Source organism: Tachyglossus aculeatus, chromosome 25 (assembly GCF_015852505.1).
Source record: "Tachyglossus aculeatus isolate mTacAcu1 chromosome 25, mTacAcu1.pri, whole genome shotgun sequence".
Classification (NCBI taxonomy): domain Eukaryota; kingdom Metazoa; phylum Chordata; class Mammalia; order Monotremata; family Tachyglossidae; genus Tachyglossus; species Tachyglossus aculeatus.
In genome coordinates, this window is record NC_052090.1 from 1994673 (window position 1) to 2012026 (window position 17354).

Consider the following 17354-nt stretch of genomic DNA (forward strand, 5'->3'; position numbering starts at 1 on the left):
CATTGAATATAGCCTGTAAATGTCCATTTACTCAAAGAGTTGGATGAGGGAATCCAGGTCTCACAGTCCTGGAGACGTTTGGACAGCACTACAACTCTGAAGACCTTTAGCTTGGTTTGGAGCTAAAAGAAACAAAAGCTCCTCACCACTGGCTTTAAAGCACTCAATCTTCTTGCCGGCTCCTCCCTCATCTCGCTGCTCTCCTACTACAACCCGGCCCGCACACTTTGTTCCTCTACTGCGAACCTTCTCGCTGTATCTTGATCTCATCTACCTCACCACTGACCTCTCGCCCACATCCTGCCTCTGGCCTAGAACACCCTCCCTCCTCATAACAGACAGATAATTACTCTCCCCCATTTCAAAGCCTTACTGAAGAAACATTCCTCCAAGAAGTCTTTCCTAAGCCTTCCTCTCTCTTCTCCCACTTCCTTCTGCACTGCCCTGACGTGCTCCCTTCATAGAAGCAGCATGGCGTGGTGGATAGAGCGTGGGCCTGGGAATCAGAAGGCCATGCGTTCTAATTCTATCTCCACCATTTGTTTGCTGTGTGACCTTGGGCAAGTCACGTCACTTCTCTATGCCTTGGTTGTAAAATGGGGACTGAGACTGTGAGACCCACGTGGGACAGGACTGTGTACAACTCAATTTGCTTGTATCCACCCCAGTGCTTAGTACAGTGCCTGGCTTAATAAATACCACCATCATCAATAATATTCATTTATCCTCCCTCCTAGCCCCACAGAACATATACATGTATCTAATTAATTTATTTATGTATATTAGTGTCTGTATCCCCCTCTAGACTGTGAGCTTGTTGTGGGCAGGGAATGTGTCTGTTGGTTGCTGTATTTTACTCTTCCAATCAATCAATCAATTGTATTTATTGAGCGCTTACTGTGTGCAGAGCACTGTACTAAGCGCTTGGGAAGTACAAGTTGGCAACATATAGAGACAGTCCCTACCTAACAGTGGGCTCACAGTCTAAAAGGGGGAGACAGAGAACAAAACCAAACATACTAACAAAATAAAATAGAATAGATATGTACAAGTAAAATAAATAGAGTAATTAATATGTACAAACATATATACATGTATACAGGTGCTGTGGGGAAGGGAAGGAGGTAAAATGAGGACAAGCACTTAGTACAGTGCTTTGCACACAGTAAGGGCTATGTGATACTACACTGTTGCCAAACACTGACAGCCTCAAGATATGGATGGGTTTCTATACTTCATTTGGTTTTCTACTTCCTTGTTTATTTTTGCCTCACAGGGATGTGTGCTACCTAAGAAACAGAATTCTATGACCGCATTTTACTTGGTGTTGTCAATGTGTATAGTTTCGCTGGAGCAGAGGGACTCATTAACTTGTTTTTTTTAAGGTTTATTGAAAGCCTATATAACACCTGGCTGACTCAGCAAAGTGTTTTACAATGAGGCAACAAAGCAGCAGAAAGGAGCTGAAAACTTTTACGTCCTATTTTTCAAATGGATAGTGAATGAGAAATTCACCTGGTGTAGAGACACAATACCTGTGTGACTCGGGGGAAGTCACTTTGTCCCATGCTGTATCAATAAAATGAAAATCAAATACACAACCTGGTTAATACCACAGTTTCAAAATACGGAGGCTTATTCTCATTGTTTGACCAGAGGACGGGTTTAGGAGTTATTTTATTCCACAAATAAGATGTAAAATGGGACATGGAATGGGGACGTGGGGGGAGAGGGAGAAAGGGGAGATGGGGAGTGGGGAGAGGCACAGGCCTTGCCCCAAAACCAAATCACAACTGAAATTTCTGTAATGTCACTTATTCTCTACCTCTATTTACCAATCAGAAACACCAAGAGGATCTCTAAGATTTCCCCTTTTCTTTAGCCACCTTCAAAAATCTGCAGTGTTCTTTTAGTTCCCTGGACCCAGAAATTATATAAATGAAATGTATTTTTAGATTGCTCCTTATATCTTTGACATCCATCATTCACTTACTCTCATATGGACTCTAATCCTTCCCAACCTCTCAACTACCTTTGACAGAGAGGACAATTTCCTTTTCCTGAAAACAATCTCTAACCTTGGTTTTAACAACACAGTTTTCTCCCGGTTCTCCTCTTGCCTCTCTGGTCACTCATTCTCTTTCATCAATTCTTGCTCCACCTGTCCCCCCTTAACTGTGGGGGTCCATTCTGGATCCTCATCTCTTTTTACCTGTATTCACTTCCACCAGGAGCTCACTCACTCCCATAGCTTTAACTATAACCCCTTATGTGGATGACTCCCAGACTGACCAAAATAGTTCAGATCACTCACTTTCATTACAATTTCTCATTTTTTCTTGCCTCCTGGACATCTCGCAATGGTTGTCCCTCCAGCTCTACGAGTCCCTCATCTTCCCTCCCAAATCATCACCTACATCTTAACTTTCCCTTCACAGTTCACAACATCATCATCCTTTCCATCTCTATACTAGGCAACCAAGGCACTATACTGCTTTTCACCCTCTCTTTCAACACGTATACGCAGTCTGTCACTAAATCCTGGTGGCTTTTACTCCACATTCCCAGAATCTGCTCTTTCCTCTCCATCCAAAGAGGCACCAAGTTGCTAAAGACCCCTGTAAGACCCCTGTTCCTCAACAACAACTCTCTCCTCGACCCCCTCCAGTCTGGCTTCCGTCCCCTTCATTCCACGGAAACTGCGCTCTCAAAGGTCACCAATGACCTCCTGCTTGCCAAATCCAACGGCTCATACTCTGTCCTAATCCTCCTCGACCTCTCAGCTGCCTTTGACACTGTGGACCACCCCCTTCTCCTCAACACGTTATCTGACCTTGGCTTCACAGACTCCGTCCTCTCCTGGTTCTCCTCTTATCTCTCCGGTCGTTCTTTCTCAGTCTCTTTTGCAGGCTCCTCCTCCCCCTCCCATCCTCTTACTGTGGGAGTTCCCCAAGGTTCAGTGCTTGGTCCCCTTCTGTTCTCAATCTACACTCACTCCCTTGGTGACCTCATTCGCTCCCACGGCTTCAACTATCACCTCTACGCTGATGACACCCAGATCTACATCTCTGCCCCTGCTCTCTCCCCCTCCCTCCAGGCTCGCATCTCCTCCTGCCTTCGGGACATCTCCATCTGGATGTCCGCCCGCCACCTAAAGCTCAACATGTCGAAGACTGAGCTCCTTGTCTTCCCTCCCAAACCTTGTCCTCTCCCTGACTTTCCCATCTCTGTTGACGGCACTACCATCCTTCCCGTCTCACAAGCCCGCAACCTTGGTGTCATCCTCGACTCCGCTCTCTCATTCACCCCTCACATCCAAGCCGTCACCAAAACCTGCCGGTCTCAGCTCCGCAACATTGCCAAGATCCGCCCTTTCCTCTCCATCCAAACCGCTACCCTGCTAATTCAAGCTCTCATCCTATCCCGTCTGGACTACTGCACTAGCCTTCTCTCTGATCTCCCATCCTCGTGTCTCTCTCCACTTCAATCCATACTTCATGCTGCTGCCCGGATTATCTTTGTCCAGAAACGCTCTGGACATATCACTCCCCTCCTCAAAAACCTCCAATGGCTACCGATCAATCTGCGCATCAGGCAGAAACTCCTCACCCTGGGCTTCAAGGCTGTCCATCCCCTCGCCCCCTCCTACCTCACCTCCCTTCTCTCCTTCTACTGCCCAGCCCGCACCCTCCGCTCCTCCACCACTAATCTCCTCACTGTGCCTCGCTCTCGCCTGTCCCGCCGTCGACCCCCGGCCCACGTCATCCCCCGGGCCTGGAATGCCCTCCCTCTGCCCATCCGCCAAGCTAGCTCTCTTCCTCCCTTCAAGGCCCTGCTGAGAGCTCACCTCCTCCAGGAGGCCTTCCCAGATTGAGCCCCTTCTTTCCTCTCCCCCTCGTCCCCCTCTCCATCCCCCCGCCTTACCGCCTTCCCCTCCCCACAGCACCTGTATATATGTATATATGGTTGTACATATTTATTACTCTGTTTACTTATTTATTTATTTATTTTACTTGTACATTTCTATCCTACTTATTTTATTTTGTTGGTATGTTTGGTTCTGTTCTCTGTCTCCCCCTTTTAGACTGTGAGCCCACTATCGGGTAGGGACTGTCTCTATGTGATGCCAATTTGTACTTCCCAAGCGCTTAGTACAGTGCTCTGCACATAGTAAGCGCTCAATAAATACGATTGATTGATTGATTGATTGATTAATACCTGCTTAACCACTGCATCAGGCTCTTCACTGACCTCTGTGCCTCTGGTCTCTCCCCTCTGAAGTTCACTCTTCACTGTACTTTCTGAGTTACTGTCCTAAAAATTCTTTCTGCACACTTCACCCCATCCCTCGAAGACTTTTAATCATTATCCATAGATCTCTGCATCCAATAGAAACTCCTAACAAATGGCTTTAAAGTACTCAGTCCACCAAGGCCTCTCCCCTCCCTACTACTTATCTACTGTCTTCCCCACCTATACCCCAACTCACTGCTTTGTTCCACTTAAGCTTCCCTACTCAGTTGGCCTTGCTTTCATCTTTCCTACCCCTGATCCCTTGCTCAGCCCTTGCCTTCTGCTTGGGACTTCCTCCCCTTTTATATCCAAGAGATACAGCCCTCCCCAACTCCAATGCCCAGAGGTTACATCTTCTACAGATGGTTTCCCTGAGTAATTTATCATCTCACCCAGTTTCATCTCAGCTATCACCCCAACTATATATACCTAAGATTCTGCAAACATCTGGAGCATTTGTGTATACACCCTATTGCTTAAGCACTCACCTAAATATCCACTTCTTTTCTCCTTATCTGTAAATGATTTTAGTACCTATCTCCCTCACTAGAATATAAACTCTTTAAGGGCAGGGTTCATGTCTACTAACTATTGTACAAGTGATTAGAACAGTGCTTTGCACCCAGTAGGAGCTCAGTAAATACTAATCAATTGATTGGTACTAACCTGAACAACTGGTAGCATGGTATGTGCTTTTGTATGTCTGAAAGAAAAAAATAATTTATTTTTCATACATAAATTAGATTAATATGTTCTGCACATTGCAGTGTATTGCTCTGCCTTCAAACGGCAAGATCTCGAGATAACAGATCCATTATACAAATTTTTAAAATGCTGTCATCTAATTTTGACTAAATTGCTAAAATAACTGATGACATACAGGATGAAGATTGTTTACGTTTTATGTAGCCATACACTAACAGTCCTTGCTAGATTTTATGTAATAATTACAAATGCTCCTACAAGCAAAGCTCCATATATATACCTATATACATGAATACTTACTTTTGGATAATTAGCATTATAATGATAAAAGAGTATATTTGGTACCTGTACCAAAGAGAAATTTGGTAAAACACCTTTTCCAGGTTTAATGGCACACTAGCAATGGAAAAGAATGACTCTAACTTTAAGGATGAATAACTTACTCCTTAATGGCATGTTCAGGCCCAATGATCTCTAGAATGAACATAAGAAATGCCATTGTTAGGTGAGATCAATGCTCTATTTGGCTCAGTATCCTTTCTCCACCATGACAACATAATGTCTGGAGGTAGTTATGAGATGACTTCCTTGCTATCCACCCTAATGCTTAAGGACGTATCACTAACTTTCCCCTCCAGTATTCCATTTGGATCACTTGCCAATTAATTTATCCAAAATAAGGACTTTTGGGGTGATCATTCTTTCTTATTATATTCTAAATGTTTCTGGAAGCTTTGGAATGTTTAGAACCATTCTGGGTGTACTGGAAGCAAGTACTTTGAACAAATGCCTGCTGTTTTTATTATTATTATTATTTATGTTTAACCTTTTTGTGTAAGAGTATAATGTGAGGCCCTAGAGTAAACAGAGTTTAGCACTAATAGTAAAAATCAATAATTAAATGGCTTTAGTTTTATACATCATTACACTTTGTTAAAAAACATTCACATGCTATAAGTAAAATCAATCTAAAGGAACAATGAAAGTATACAGTGCATCGGAATAGTAAATGTACTTCAGAGTGCTTGGTTGGGTCTCTTGGGCTTAACATTCAGTTTACCTTTATAATATGTTTAGAAGATATCCTGTAAGATCTGAACCACATGAGCAATCAGTCTGTTAATTGCAAGGGAAGCGCTGAACATTTATTTGCATTATTCACAAACTGCACGCTTGTTGCCCAAGTTAAACTATTTTTTAAAAACACTGAAGAAAACACCTGGCATAAAGTGTGACACCACTGTGGGTTGAGTCTCACTACCAGTCTGAACCTGGGAGCCAGGGACTAGAAAGAGGAAAAGAACTAAAAGGAGAGCAGAAGAGGGGGCAGGATTTTTTTATTTTTTTTTGGCCAGGAAGAAATGCTGAGAAAAAGGCAAAAGGTCTCCCAACTCTCTTGTATTGTACTGTCCCAAGCTCTTAGCACAGTGCTCTGTACACAATAAGCACTGACTGACTGATTGACAGACTGGGGAGAGAGAGTCCGTAAACTCCTTGAGGGTGGGGATCACGTCTACCAATTCTATTATTCTGAACTCTTGCAAGTGCTTAATACTGTGCTTTGCATATGGGACGCTCTCAATACAAAGCACTGACCGATTGAAAATTCTAAGAGAGGCCACCGAAGGCTAAGTGATATTAATAAGACTTAAGAACCTTAATTCTTGCTCAGAGAGAACTTTAAAACAAGAAAAGAGATGGGGGTTTTTATCATAGAAGTGGGGGCAGGCAGAAACTGAGGACAGCAGGAGTTAGATGCAGTCATGTGGTTTCAAACTCCCCATTGCTGGGTTTCACAGAGCAGCCCCAGAGACGGTGGCATCTGCCCCACCACCCCAGGGAAGAAGCCTATTCTATGGGAGGAGGCAGGAGGAATCCCCTTAACAACCGTTAAAATGCTGGGAAGTTAAGTGACTGTTTAACCCAAGGTAGCCTGGATTCAGGTGTTTGTCTTACGGTATTTTATGTAATATATTTTATTCCCTCCTAGCAGGGATGGTGCTTTTCTTGTTATTATTATTGTAAAATTGCTGGTTTTTACTGAATTTGTCTGGTTATTATTTTTCCCAGTATGCCCGTCGGTCCATCTGTTCCACCCCACTTCAGACTGTAAAGCCCCAGTGGCCAGGGATCAGGTCTGATTTACAGGCCTATTCATTTATTCAATCGTATTTATTGAGCACTTACTGTGTGCAGAGCCCCGTACAAAGCACTTGGAAAGTACAATACAGCAATAAAGAGAGACATTCCCTGCCCACAACGGGCTCACAGTCTAGAAAGGGGGAGACAGGCATCAGTACAAGTAAACAGGCATCAATATAAATAAACAGAATTATAGATATATACATAAGTGTTTTAGGGTGGGGGGAAGAGCAAAGGGAGCAAGTCTAGAATTCTATAATAATAATCTATACTTATAATATAATATATAATGAAGTAGTAATAATCTATACTTCAATTTATTTCTATTGATGCCTGTTCACTTGTCTTGATGTGTATATATCTATAATTCTACTTATTTATATTGATGTCTGTTTACTTGTTTTGATGTCTGTCTTCCCCTTCTAGACTGTAGAAGGGGACTGCAATTCTCTCAATTGCTGAATTGTACTTTCCAAGCAATTAGTACAGTGCTCTGCACACGAGTGCTCAATAAATACAACTGAATGAATGAACAAATGAGCTGAAGTGACATGGAAGGGAGGGGGAGCTGGGGAAAAGGGGGCTTAGTGTGGGAAGGCCTCTTGGAGGCCTTCACTAGGGCTTTGAAGGAGGGAAGAGTGATTGTTTGCGGATTTGAGGAGGGAGGGTGTTCCAGGCCAGAGGTAGGACATGGGCCAAGGGTTGGCGGCAAGACAGGAGAGATCGAGGCACAGTGAAAAGGTTAGCACCAGAGGAGCGGCGTGTGCAGGCTGGGATGGAGAAGGAGAGAAGGGAGGTGAGGCAAGAAAGGGCAAGGTGATGGAGAGCTTTAAAGCCAATAGTGAGGAGTTTTCGTTTGGTACAGAGGTTTATAGGCAACCACTGCAGATTTTTGAAGAACGCGGTGATATGCCCTGAACATTTCAGTAGAAAGATAATCTGGGCAGCAGAGTGAAGTATGGACTGAAGTGGGGAGAGGCAGGAGGTTGGAAGGTCAGAAAGGAGGCTGATGCAGGAATCCAGCTGGGATAGGATGAGAGACTATACTAAATAGTAGCGGTTTGGATGGAGGGGAGAGAGAAGATCTTGGTGATGTTTTGAAGGTGAGCCCGGCAGGATTTGGTGACAGATTCCAATGTGGGGTGAATGAGAGAGTGGAGTCGAGGATGACATCAAGGTTATGGGCTTGTGAGATGGGAAGGATGGTTGTGACATCTACAGTGACGGGAAAGTTTGGGAGAGAACCGGGTTTTGGGAGGGAAGACCAGGATCTCTGCCTTGGACATGTTGAGTTTAAGGTGGTGGGAGGATTTTCAAGTAGAGATGTCCTGAAGGCAGGAAGAGATGCGAGCCTGTAGGGAGGGAGAGAGAACAGGGGAGGAGATATAGATTTGGATGTCATCTGCATAGAGAGGATAGTTGAAGCCATGGGAGTGAATGAGTTCTCCAAGAGATGGAGTATAGATGGAGAATAGAAGGGGACCAAGAACTGAACCTTGAGGGACCTTACAGTTAGGGGATTGGAGGGGGAGGAGGAGCCCGCGAAGAAGACTGAGAATGAGCGGCCAGAGAGACAAGATGAGAACCAGGAAAGGACGTGAAACTAAGGTTGGATAATGTATTGAGGAGAAGGGCATGGACCAGTGTCAAAGACACCTGAGAGGTCAAGGAGGATTAGGATGGAGTATGAGCAGTTGGATTTCGATATGCCCTTTGAGAGGGCTCTTTCAGTGGAGTGAAGGGGGTCCAGAAGAGAACTGGAGGAAAGGAATTCGAGACGGCGAGTACAGACGACTCACTCTAGGAGTTTGGAGAGGAAGGGTAGGAGGGAGATGGGAGATAACTGGAGGGGGCTGTGAGGTCAAGGGAGGGTTTTTTCAGGACAGGGGAGACGTGGCATGTTTGAAGGTAGTGGGGAAGAAGCCATAGGAAAGTGAGCGGCTGAAGATGGTAATTAAGGAGGGAAGGAGGGAAGGAGCGAGTTTTTGTAATGTGCGAAGGAATGGGGTCCAATGCGCAACCAACCTCCTGTCTCTCCCCACTTCAGTCTATACTTCACTCTGCTGCCCAGATTACCTTTCTATAGAAACGCTCTGGGCATGTCACTCTGCTCCTCAAAAATCTCCAGTGGTTGCCTAAAAACTCCTCACTATTGGCTTCAAAGCTCTCCATTACCTTGCTCCCTCCTACCTCACTTCCCGTTTCTCCTTCTACAGCCCAGCCCTCACACTCCAGCCCAGCCCACACACTCCACTCCTCTGGCCCCCTTCACTCCACTGAAACCACTTCACTCCACTGTGCCTCATTCTCGCCTGTCCCGCTATCAACCCCTGGCCCATGTCCTACCTCTGGCCTGGAATGCCCTTCCTCCTCACATCTTCCAAACTAGCACACTCCCTCCCTTCAAAGCCCTATTGAAAGGTTGCCTCCTCCAGGAGGCCTTCCCAGACTAAGCCCTCCCCTTCGCTCTGCTCTCCCTCCCCTCCCTATCACCCCAACTCGCTCCCTCTGCTCAACCCCCCTCCCCGCCCCACAGCACTTGTGTATATATGTACATATTTATTATTTTATTAATGATGTGTATATATCTATAATTCTATTTATTTACACTGATGCTATTGATGCCTGTTTACTTGTTTTGATGTCTGTCTCCCCCCTTCAAGACTGTGAGCCCCTTGCTGGGTAGGGATTGTCTCTGTTGCTGAATTGTACTTTCCAAGTGCTTAGAACAGTGCTCTGCACACAATAAGTGCCCAATAAATATGACTGATTGAACGAATATGGAGGGGGTGGCACTTTAGAGGAGGCAGATCTCCTCTGGAGATATTGCTGGGAAGGATGGGAAAGTTGCAAAGGGGGCCAAAAGGAGGGGGGATTCATAGTGCTTTCTAAAGTGCCGGACCCAAAGTGCTTACTATCCAAGCACTGTTCTCACTTAGGTTGTTACTGTTACTAGTGGGCCAGTGGCCCTCTGTGCACATGGCATGTCAGGAGCCCCTCTAAAGATTGAATAGCTGCAAGACAGTAAACTGAGCCTGCATCAGAAGGTCAAGGACAACCCGGTCATTCTCAATGTAAAATAAAATCCAGTTGGCCCATGGTTATTGCTGGAAGGGGACTCTGCACTTGCCAGATGGGGAGTCTGCCTATGGGGGCCTCCTCTCAATTGCAGAATTTGCTGTGGGTGTATACTCCAAAGGGGGATTGCAATCTGAGCAAACAGGGAATGTCCCTGAGGATATGGTGTTGGGAAGAATGCCTGAGGGGGAAGGGGGTGAGGGGGAGAGATAAGGGGAAACAGCAGGAGGGATCAGCATGGGGTGAAAGCATCATCTGTAGAAAGGAAGATGTACACATGGAGTGACACAAGTCATGCAGGATGTCTCTGTTGTGACGTGGGGTGTGTATATGTGCCACATGTGAGAACCTAGCTGGGTGTGTGGGATTAGTGGCGAATACAGTCCTTCCTACAGTGCTCTGCATACAGTAAGTGTTCAATAAGTACCACTGATTAATTGCTAAAGACAGCATAGTGAAACTGACAGTGAGTTGGGTTGTTGTCCCTCAATATAATGAAAGGCAACTGTTGTCATCCACAAAGATGGTGGTAACAATTATGCTAAATGATGTAAGCTTGCTAAATATTGTTTGCTGTTTATGATTTTAACCTAAATGTGGAATCTTTCTTTGGTAGTGGCAAAATGCTTTTTCGTCAATTTTCAATCGGTCAAACAATGCTGATTATTGAGCACTTACTGTGTGCAGAGCACTGTACTAAGGGCTTGGCAGAGTGCAAGAGTGTTGGCAGACATGTTCTGCCTACAATGAGCTTACAATCTAGAGGGGGAGACAGACATTAAATTACAGATATATACATAAGAGCTGGGGAGAAGGTGGTGTGAATATCACATGCTTACAAGGTATAGATCCAAATGCATGGGTGATGCAGAAGAGAGAGGGAGCAGGAGTGATGGGGGTTTAGTCGGGGAAGGCCTCTTGGAGATCTGGCTTTGAAGGTGGGTTATGGGGTGATCTGTCTCAGATGAAGGGAAGGGTGTTCCAGCCAGAACGACATGGGAAAGGGGTTGGTGATGAGATAGGTGGGAAGGGTCGAATTCACAAAATATTGTGAACATTTTGCATCCCTGAGCTTCAGTTTCCTCATCCATGAAATGAGGGATGAGATAGATTATGGGACCCAGGAGGGCCTGTATCTGATTTCATTATCCTGTATCTATTCCAGCTCTCAGCACAGTGTCAGAACTTAACAAATGTAATAATTATAATATTCTATCTGGGTTGGGAAAGATCTTGGCCCTTTCCAGCTTGGCAAAGCACAGCTAAGACCTCTGGGGAGTGCTATTAACCAAAATAATCCCAGGGGAACAGCTCCAAACATCAGTGTTCAAGTGGGCTTATGTTAAGAAGCCTCTTAATAAACCTAGACATTTTTACAATCAGGACTTAATCCCACTTAGGTCACTGACGCTGCTAAACCAGCTGGTTTGTGGGAGAGGGAACCCAAGATTTGTCCCTTCTCTTTCCCAAGAACTTCCCCTCCACGTACATGTGTGCCAAAGACTGCTGGCTCCCTCCTCTCCTACTAGGGACCAGCTACTTGGGGCTTGTTTCGGGGTCCCTCCCAGGTATAAATTTCTGCCTCCCTGCTGAGTGAAAATCAAAACTGGTTGATTCACCACTTCCTTCCACCGAGGAGAGTAAGCAGAAGCCAGAGCTCTCCTTACCATCACAGAGCAGCAGTAGGACTGGACTGCCTGGAGACTCCCTTAAACTTGGCTAGAGAACGGCTACTCAGCTTTTAAAGTCTCTGGTGCACAGTGAGAACAGAGTGCACCCCAGCCCTTAGCCTCCCTGCCCCAGTGCCCAAACATCAATGAACACTGACTCTAGTACACAAGAGCCCAGAAACGCACACAGGGATAGGAGACAGCTGCAGGGCATAACAGAGGAGTTCAGATCCAGAGGAGTTCAGGAGCAGAGAGAGAAGTCTAGGAGAAAAACAAAAAGAAGAAAGGAAAACATAAATAGAGAATGATAAGCACTACGTACATTTAACCTAGAGGAAGGATGGTAGGAATTCCCCAAAAATTCCAAATTTCACTGTTTGGCACCCAACATGTGATCTACATGTCCCAGCAACATGGAACACATGAGGCCCACAGAGGTCTTTCGGGGCATGAAATTCCTCAGGTGGTTCCTTTGTGCACCTGAGTCCCGTGAGATGGGGAATCAGAAAATGAATGGTCAATCGGGGTATTTTATTTACTGGGCATCTCTTGCGTGCAGAGAGGGCACTGGTATATCCTGAGTTGCAGCCAACCCGTAAAACAGAAATTCCAGAGATACGTCAAGCACTAATTGCTGAGGTAGCCCAGGAGCTGTACGCCTCTACCCAGAAATTGCCTGTGGTAATGGCTGGTGAATCAATGCTCTCTTCCCTCCGTTCCTGTTCTCCTCAGTTCCAGGCAGTCTCCCTGGCCTCTCTGGGGCCCAAACCCAAGCCCCTCCCTCTCTTGCTCTCTCCCCAGCATTTTTCTCTCCCCAAGTCCTGAACTGTTGCTGGCAGCAGTAAGGGGTGCAAGAAAATATTACCAGGGTCCTGACTAGGACCCTCCAGAGGACCAGATGCCTAGATCCTTCTCTGCATCCTCACCACAAGTTACAGAAAGTCACTTGGTTTGACTACTTGTCCTCCTCTTACCACCCTGATGGCTCTAATCTACCCTGACACGCACATATACATTCTCATTTTCATTTCTCTCTCTCTCTTTCTCTGTCCCTGTGCTCCCCACTTCACACCCCCCTCCCCTCAACTCCCCAGCACCAGACTCTCAGCAGGAGTTTAGAATGCCTCAGGGCTGAAACATCACCGAGTTCTCCATGGCACCTAGTCTCTACTGCAGACTGAGGCACCCCAGGAGAAACCAGCAACCTGGGTGTATCCTTAACTTCCCTCTCTTCTTCATCCCTCATATTTGGGCTGTCACCAAATCATGTTGGCTTTCCTGCCAAAACATTTCCAAGATCTACCCTTACCACGCTGGTCCAGGTAGTTGTCACATCCCAACATGAGAAGTGCATCAGCCCCCTTACTGGAATTCCTATTCCTGGTTTCTGTCCTCTCCAATCCATACTTGGCCCAGAACATGGCCTGGAACATTTTTCTAAAAAATCAAACTGTATAATAATAATAATAATAATGATGGCATTTATTAAGCACTTAATATGTGCAAAGCACTGTTCTAAGCGCTGGAGCACTGTTCTAAGCACTGGATGATTCCCCACTTCCCAGAAACCTCCAATGGATATCAATTCTTCTCCACAGCAAGCAGGAAATCCTGACCATTGGCCTTAAGGCTTTCAATCAGCTCTCTCCATCCTACGTTTTCACTCTGTTCACCCACTACACTCCAGTGTGCAATCTCTATTCCTCTCAAATTAGCAAGCTCTCTGTGTCTCACTCTTAACACACCCCTCTTCCCCACCTTGAAATCCAACTGGCCATAGTTCTCCCCACAGTCAAAGTTCTTCTAAAACCCCACCTTCTCCAACAAGGTTTCCCCAGTGCACTATCCAGCAACCTGAGCAAATTGTAGCATTTACTTACACATTTATATATGTGTACTTGATTATTTATTTTGATCATTCTAGTTGTAAACACTTTTGTGTTTTGTCTTCTCTGCTGGACTGTAAACACCTTTGGGGCAGGGAATGTTTCCTTTTTTTTTTAATTCTGTACTTCCCAAGTGCCTAATACAGTGCACCATCCAAAGTGGGTTCTCAATAAAAGCTGCTACTACTACTACTAATGCAACAACACACTATTAAATTAAGCATTAACTCTTCATTCAATCGTATTAAGCGCTTACTGTGTGCAAAGCACTGTACTAAGCGTTTAACTCTTATACTCATCTCCTTCTCAACTGTAAATTATTTTAGTGTGTCTCCCCAGCTAGGCTGCAAACATTTTGAGGGCAGTGATCATGTCTACTAAAGCTTATTGTACTCTCTGAAACACTTAGTACCAAGCAGGCACTCAATCAATCATATTTACTGAGTGCTTACTGGGTGCAAGGCACTATACTAAGCACTTGGGAGAGTACAATATAACAGAAGTGGTAGACATGTTCCCAGTATACAATGAGCTCACAGTCTAGAAGGAAAGTCAGATATTACTATAAATGAACAATGGATAGGTACAAAAGTGCTGTGGAGATAAGGGAGGGGAGAACAAAGGGTGTGAATCAGTGCAAGAGTGATGCAGAAAGGAGAGAGAGAAAAAGAAATCAGGGCTTAGTCATGGAAGGCCTCTTGGAGATGTGCTTTTAATAGGGTTTTGAAGGAGGGGAAAGTGATCGGCTGTTGGATACGAAGGGGGATGATATTCCAGGCCAGAGGAATGCGGGTGAGGGGTTGGCGGCAAGATAGGCGAGATCGAGGTACAGTGCATAGGCTGGCATTAGAGGAGTAAAGTGTGGAGGCTGGATTGTAGTAGGAAATCAGGGAAGTACAGCAGGAGGGGGCAGGGTCCCTCAGGGTTCAGTTGTAGGCCCCCTTCTATTCTCCATCTACACTCATGCCCCTGGAGGACTCATTCGCTCCCATGGCTTCAATTACCACATCTCTTCAGATGATACCCAAATCTCCATCTCCATCCCTGATCTCTCTCCCTCTCCGCAGTCTCACAATTCCTCCTGCCTTCAAGACATCTCTACTTGGATGCCCTCCTGTCATGTCAAGTTTAACATGTCCAAAACAGAACTCCTTAGCTTCACACCCAAACCCTGTCCTACCCTTGGTTTTCCCATTACTATAGCTGGCACCACCATCAAGCCTGTAACCTTGGTGTTATCCTTGACTCCTCTCTCTCATTCAACCCATATAGTCAACCCATCACTAAATCCTGTCGGTCCTACCTACACAACATCGCTAAAATCCACCCTTTCCTCTCCGTTCAAATTGCTACCATATTAATACAATCACATCCTATCCCACCTAGATTACTGCATCAGCCTCCTTGATGACCTCCCTCTCCCCACTCCAGTCAATCCATACTTCACTCTGCTGCCCAGATCATTTTTCTACAAAAACATTCAAGGAAAATTTCCCCAAGAACGTCCATTGTTTGCCCATCCACCTCCACATCCAACAGAAACTCCTCATTACTCTCCTACCACAATCCAGCCCACATACTTCATTCCTCTAATGCTAACCTTCTCACTGTACCCCGATCTCGTCTATCTTGCCGCTGACCTGTCACCCACATACTACCTCTTGCCTGGAATGCCCGTCCTCCTCATATCAGACAGATAATTGCTCTCCCCCACTTCAAAGCCTTATGGAAGGCACATTTCTTCCAAGAAGCCTTCCCTGACTAAGCCCTCCTCTCCTCTTCTCCCACTCCCTTCTGCACCACTCTTACTTGCTCCTTCATTCATTCTCTTTCCCATCCCTCCAGGACATATGTATATAACTGTCCATATCTGTAATTTATTTATTTGTTTATATTAATGTCTCTCACCCCCCCAGACTGTGAGCTCATTGTGGGAAGGAACGTGTCTGTAGTTATATTTTACTCTCCCAAGTGCTAAGTACAGTGCTTTGCACAATAAATACGACAATGAATGAATGGAATGCCTTCCCTCCTCAAATCTGACAATTACTCTCCCGGACTTCAAAGCCTTATTGAAGGAATATCTCCTTCAAGAGTCCTTCCCTGATTAAGCCTCCTTTTCCCCTTTTCCCACTAGCTTCTAGAGTAGCCCTAACTTGCTCCCATTGTTCATCTGCCACCCCCAGCTCCACGGTACTTACTGTACACTTCTGTTTAATTATTTATATTAATGACTGTCTCCCCATCTCTACCTTGTAAGCTCCTTTTGGCCAGGGATTGCAAATGTGTCTGTTTATTGTTGTGCTGCACTCTCCCAAGTGCTTAGTACAGTGCTCTACAAACAGTGAGCACGCAATAAATACATTTGATTGAATGAATGAAGGAGCGAGGCAGAAAAGGACCCCACAGAAGAGACTGAGAATGAGTGGCCAGAGAGACAGAAGAACTACGAGAGGACAGTGTTGGTGAAGCCAATGTTGGATAATGTTTCCGGAGAAGGCGGGGGTCCACAGTGTTGATGGAAGCTGAGAGATTGAGGAATATCAGGATGCAGTAGTGGCCATTGGATTTGGCAAGAAGAATGGTGAGCTTAGAGAGGGAAGTGACAGGGTAGTAATAATAATAATAATGATGGCATTTATTAAGTGCTTACTATGTGCAAAGCACTGTTCTAAGCGCTGGAGCAGTTACAAGGTGATCAGCTTGTCCCACGGGGGGCTCACAGTCTTATTCCCCATTTTACAGATGAGGTAACTGAGACCTAGAGAAGTTAAGTGACTTGTCCAAAGTCACACAGCTGACAATTGGCAGAGCCGGGATTTGAACCCATGACCTCTGACTCCAAAGCCCAAGCTCTTTCCACTGAGCCATGCTGCTTCTCGATAGTAGATGGGGTGGCACTAAATAAATACTATTGATTTACTGATTGATTTAGAAGATGAGACCAGCAGCGGCAGAAAGGAGTTGGGGGGAGAGGAATAGCGTGACCAGAGGGGCACAGCTACAGAGGCTCGGAGGTGTGGTAACAGCCACAGTGGCCCAAGCAGGTCCTGGAGGAATAGCTTCTGAGAGGTCTAGAGTCCAGAAATGAGTGCTGGGGAATAGACGTTCAATGCAACTCAAAGTGCACTAAACATCTTGTATCTACCCCAGCACTTAGAACAGTGCCTGGCATATAGTAAGCGCTTAACAAATACCGTAATTATTAATTTTTGTTATTATTAAAGTGGCAAGGCGGGAGGTGGCCAAGTCAAACTAGTCTGGCTCCCCATCATTTGGAGCCCGGAGGCAGGGCAAGTATTCATTCAACTGTATTTAGTGAGCGCTTACTGTGTGCAGAGCACTGTACTAAGTGCTTGGGACTTAATACAATAAACAGACACCTTCCCTGCCTATATCAAGCTTACTGTCCAGAGGTACTTGACCACTGGGGTCCCAGCTGGGACTTGGTAACATTTTCCCAACACCCTCCTGCTGGCAGGGTGAAAGCAAACCATTTGGGATGGGGGTGGGGGGCACCTGTTCTGCTGGTTTATAAAAAAAACTAAATACTAGGGGGATAGGGGAGGATGAGGACATT

At 45.5% G+C, this 17354-nt stretch overlaps 1 protein-coding gene across 3 annotated transcripts in view; it reads right to left on the bottom strand.

Annotated features, from left to right (window-relative positions):
* The window catches only part of ABRAXAS1 (abraxas 1, BRCA1 A complex subunit), a 46538-nt gene that overhangs the window by 22479 nt on the left and 6705 nt on the right, over positions 1 to 17354 (bottom strand). Inside the window, exons 2-3 of one of the 3 annotated variants that reach the window (XM_038766618.1) lie at positions 12075 to 12149; positions 4960 to 4996 (exon numbers count right to left, since the gene is read on the bottom strand). The exons of 1 other annotated variant lie outside the window; for it this stretch is intronic. In XM_038766618.1, the coding sequence (XP_038622546.1) occupies positions 4960 to 4996; positions 12075 to 12102 (65 nt within the window). In that variant the 5' untranslated portion in view covers positions 12103 to 12149. The remainder of the gene's footprint in view (positions 1 to 4959; positions 4997 to 12074; positions 12150 to 17354) is intronic. One more of the 3 variants, XM_038766617.1, reaches the window with a different exon arrangement.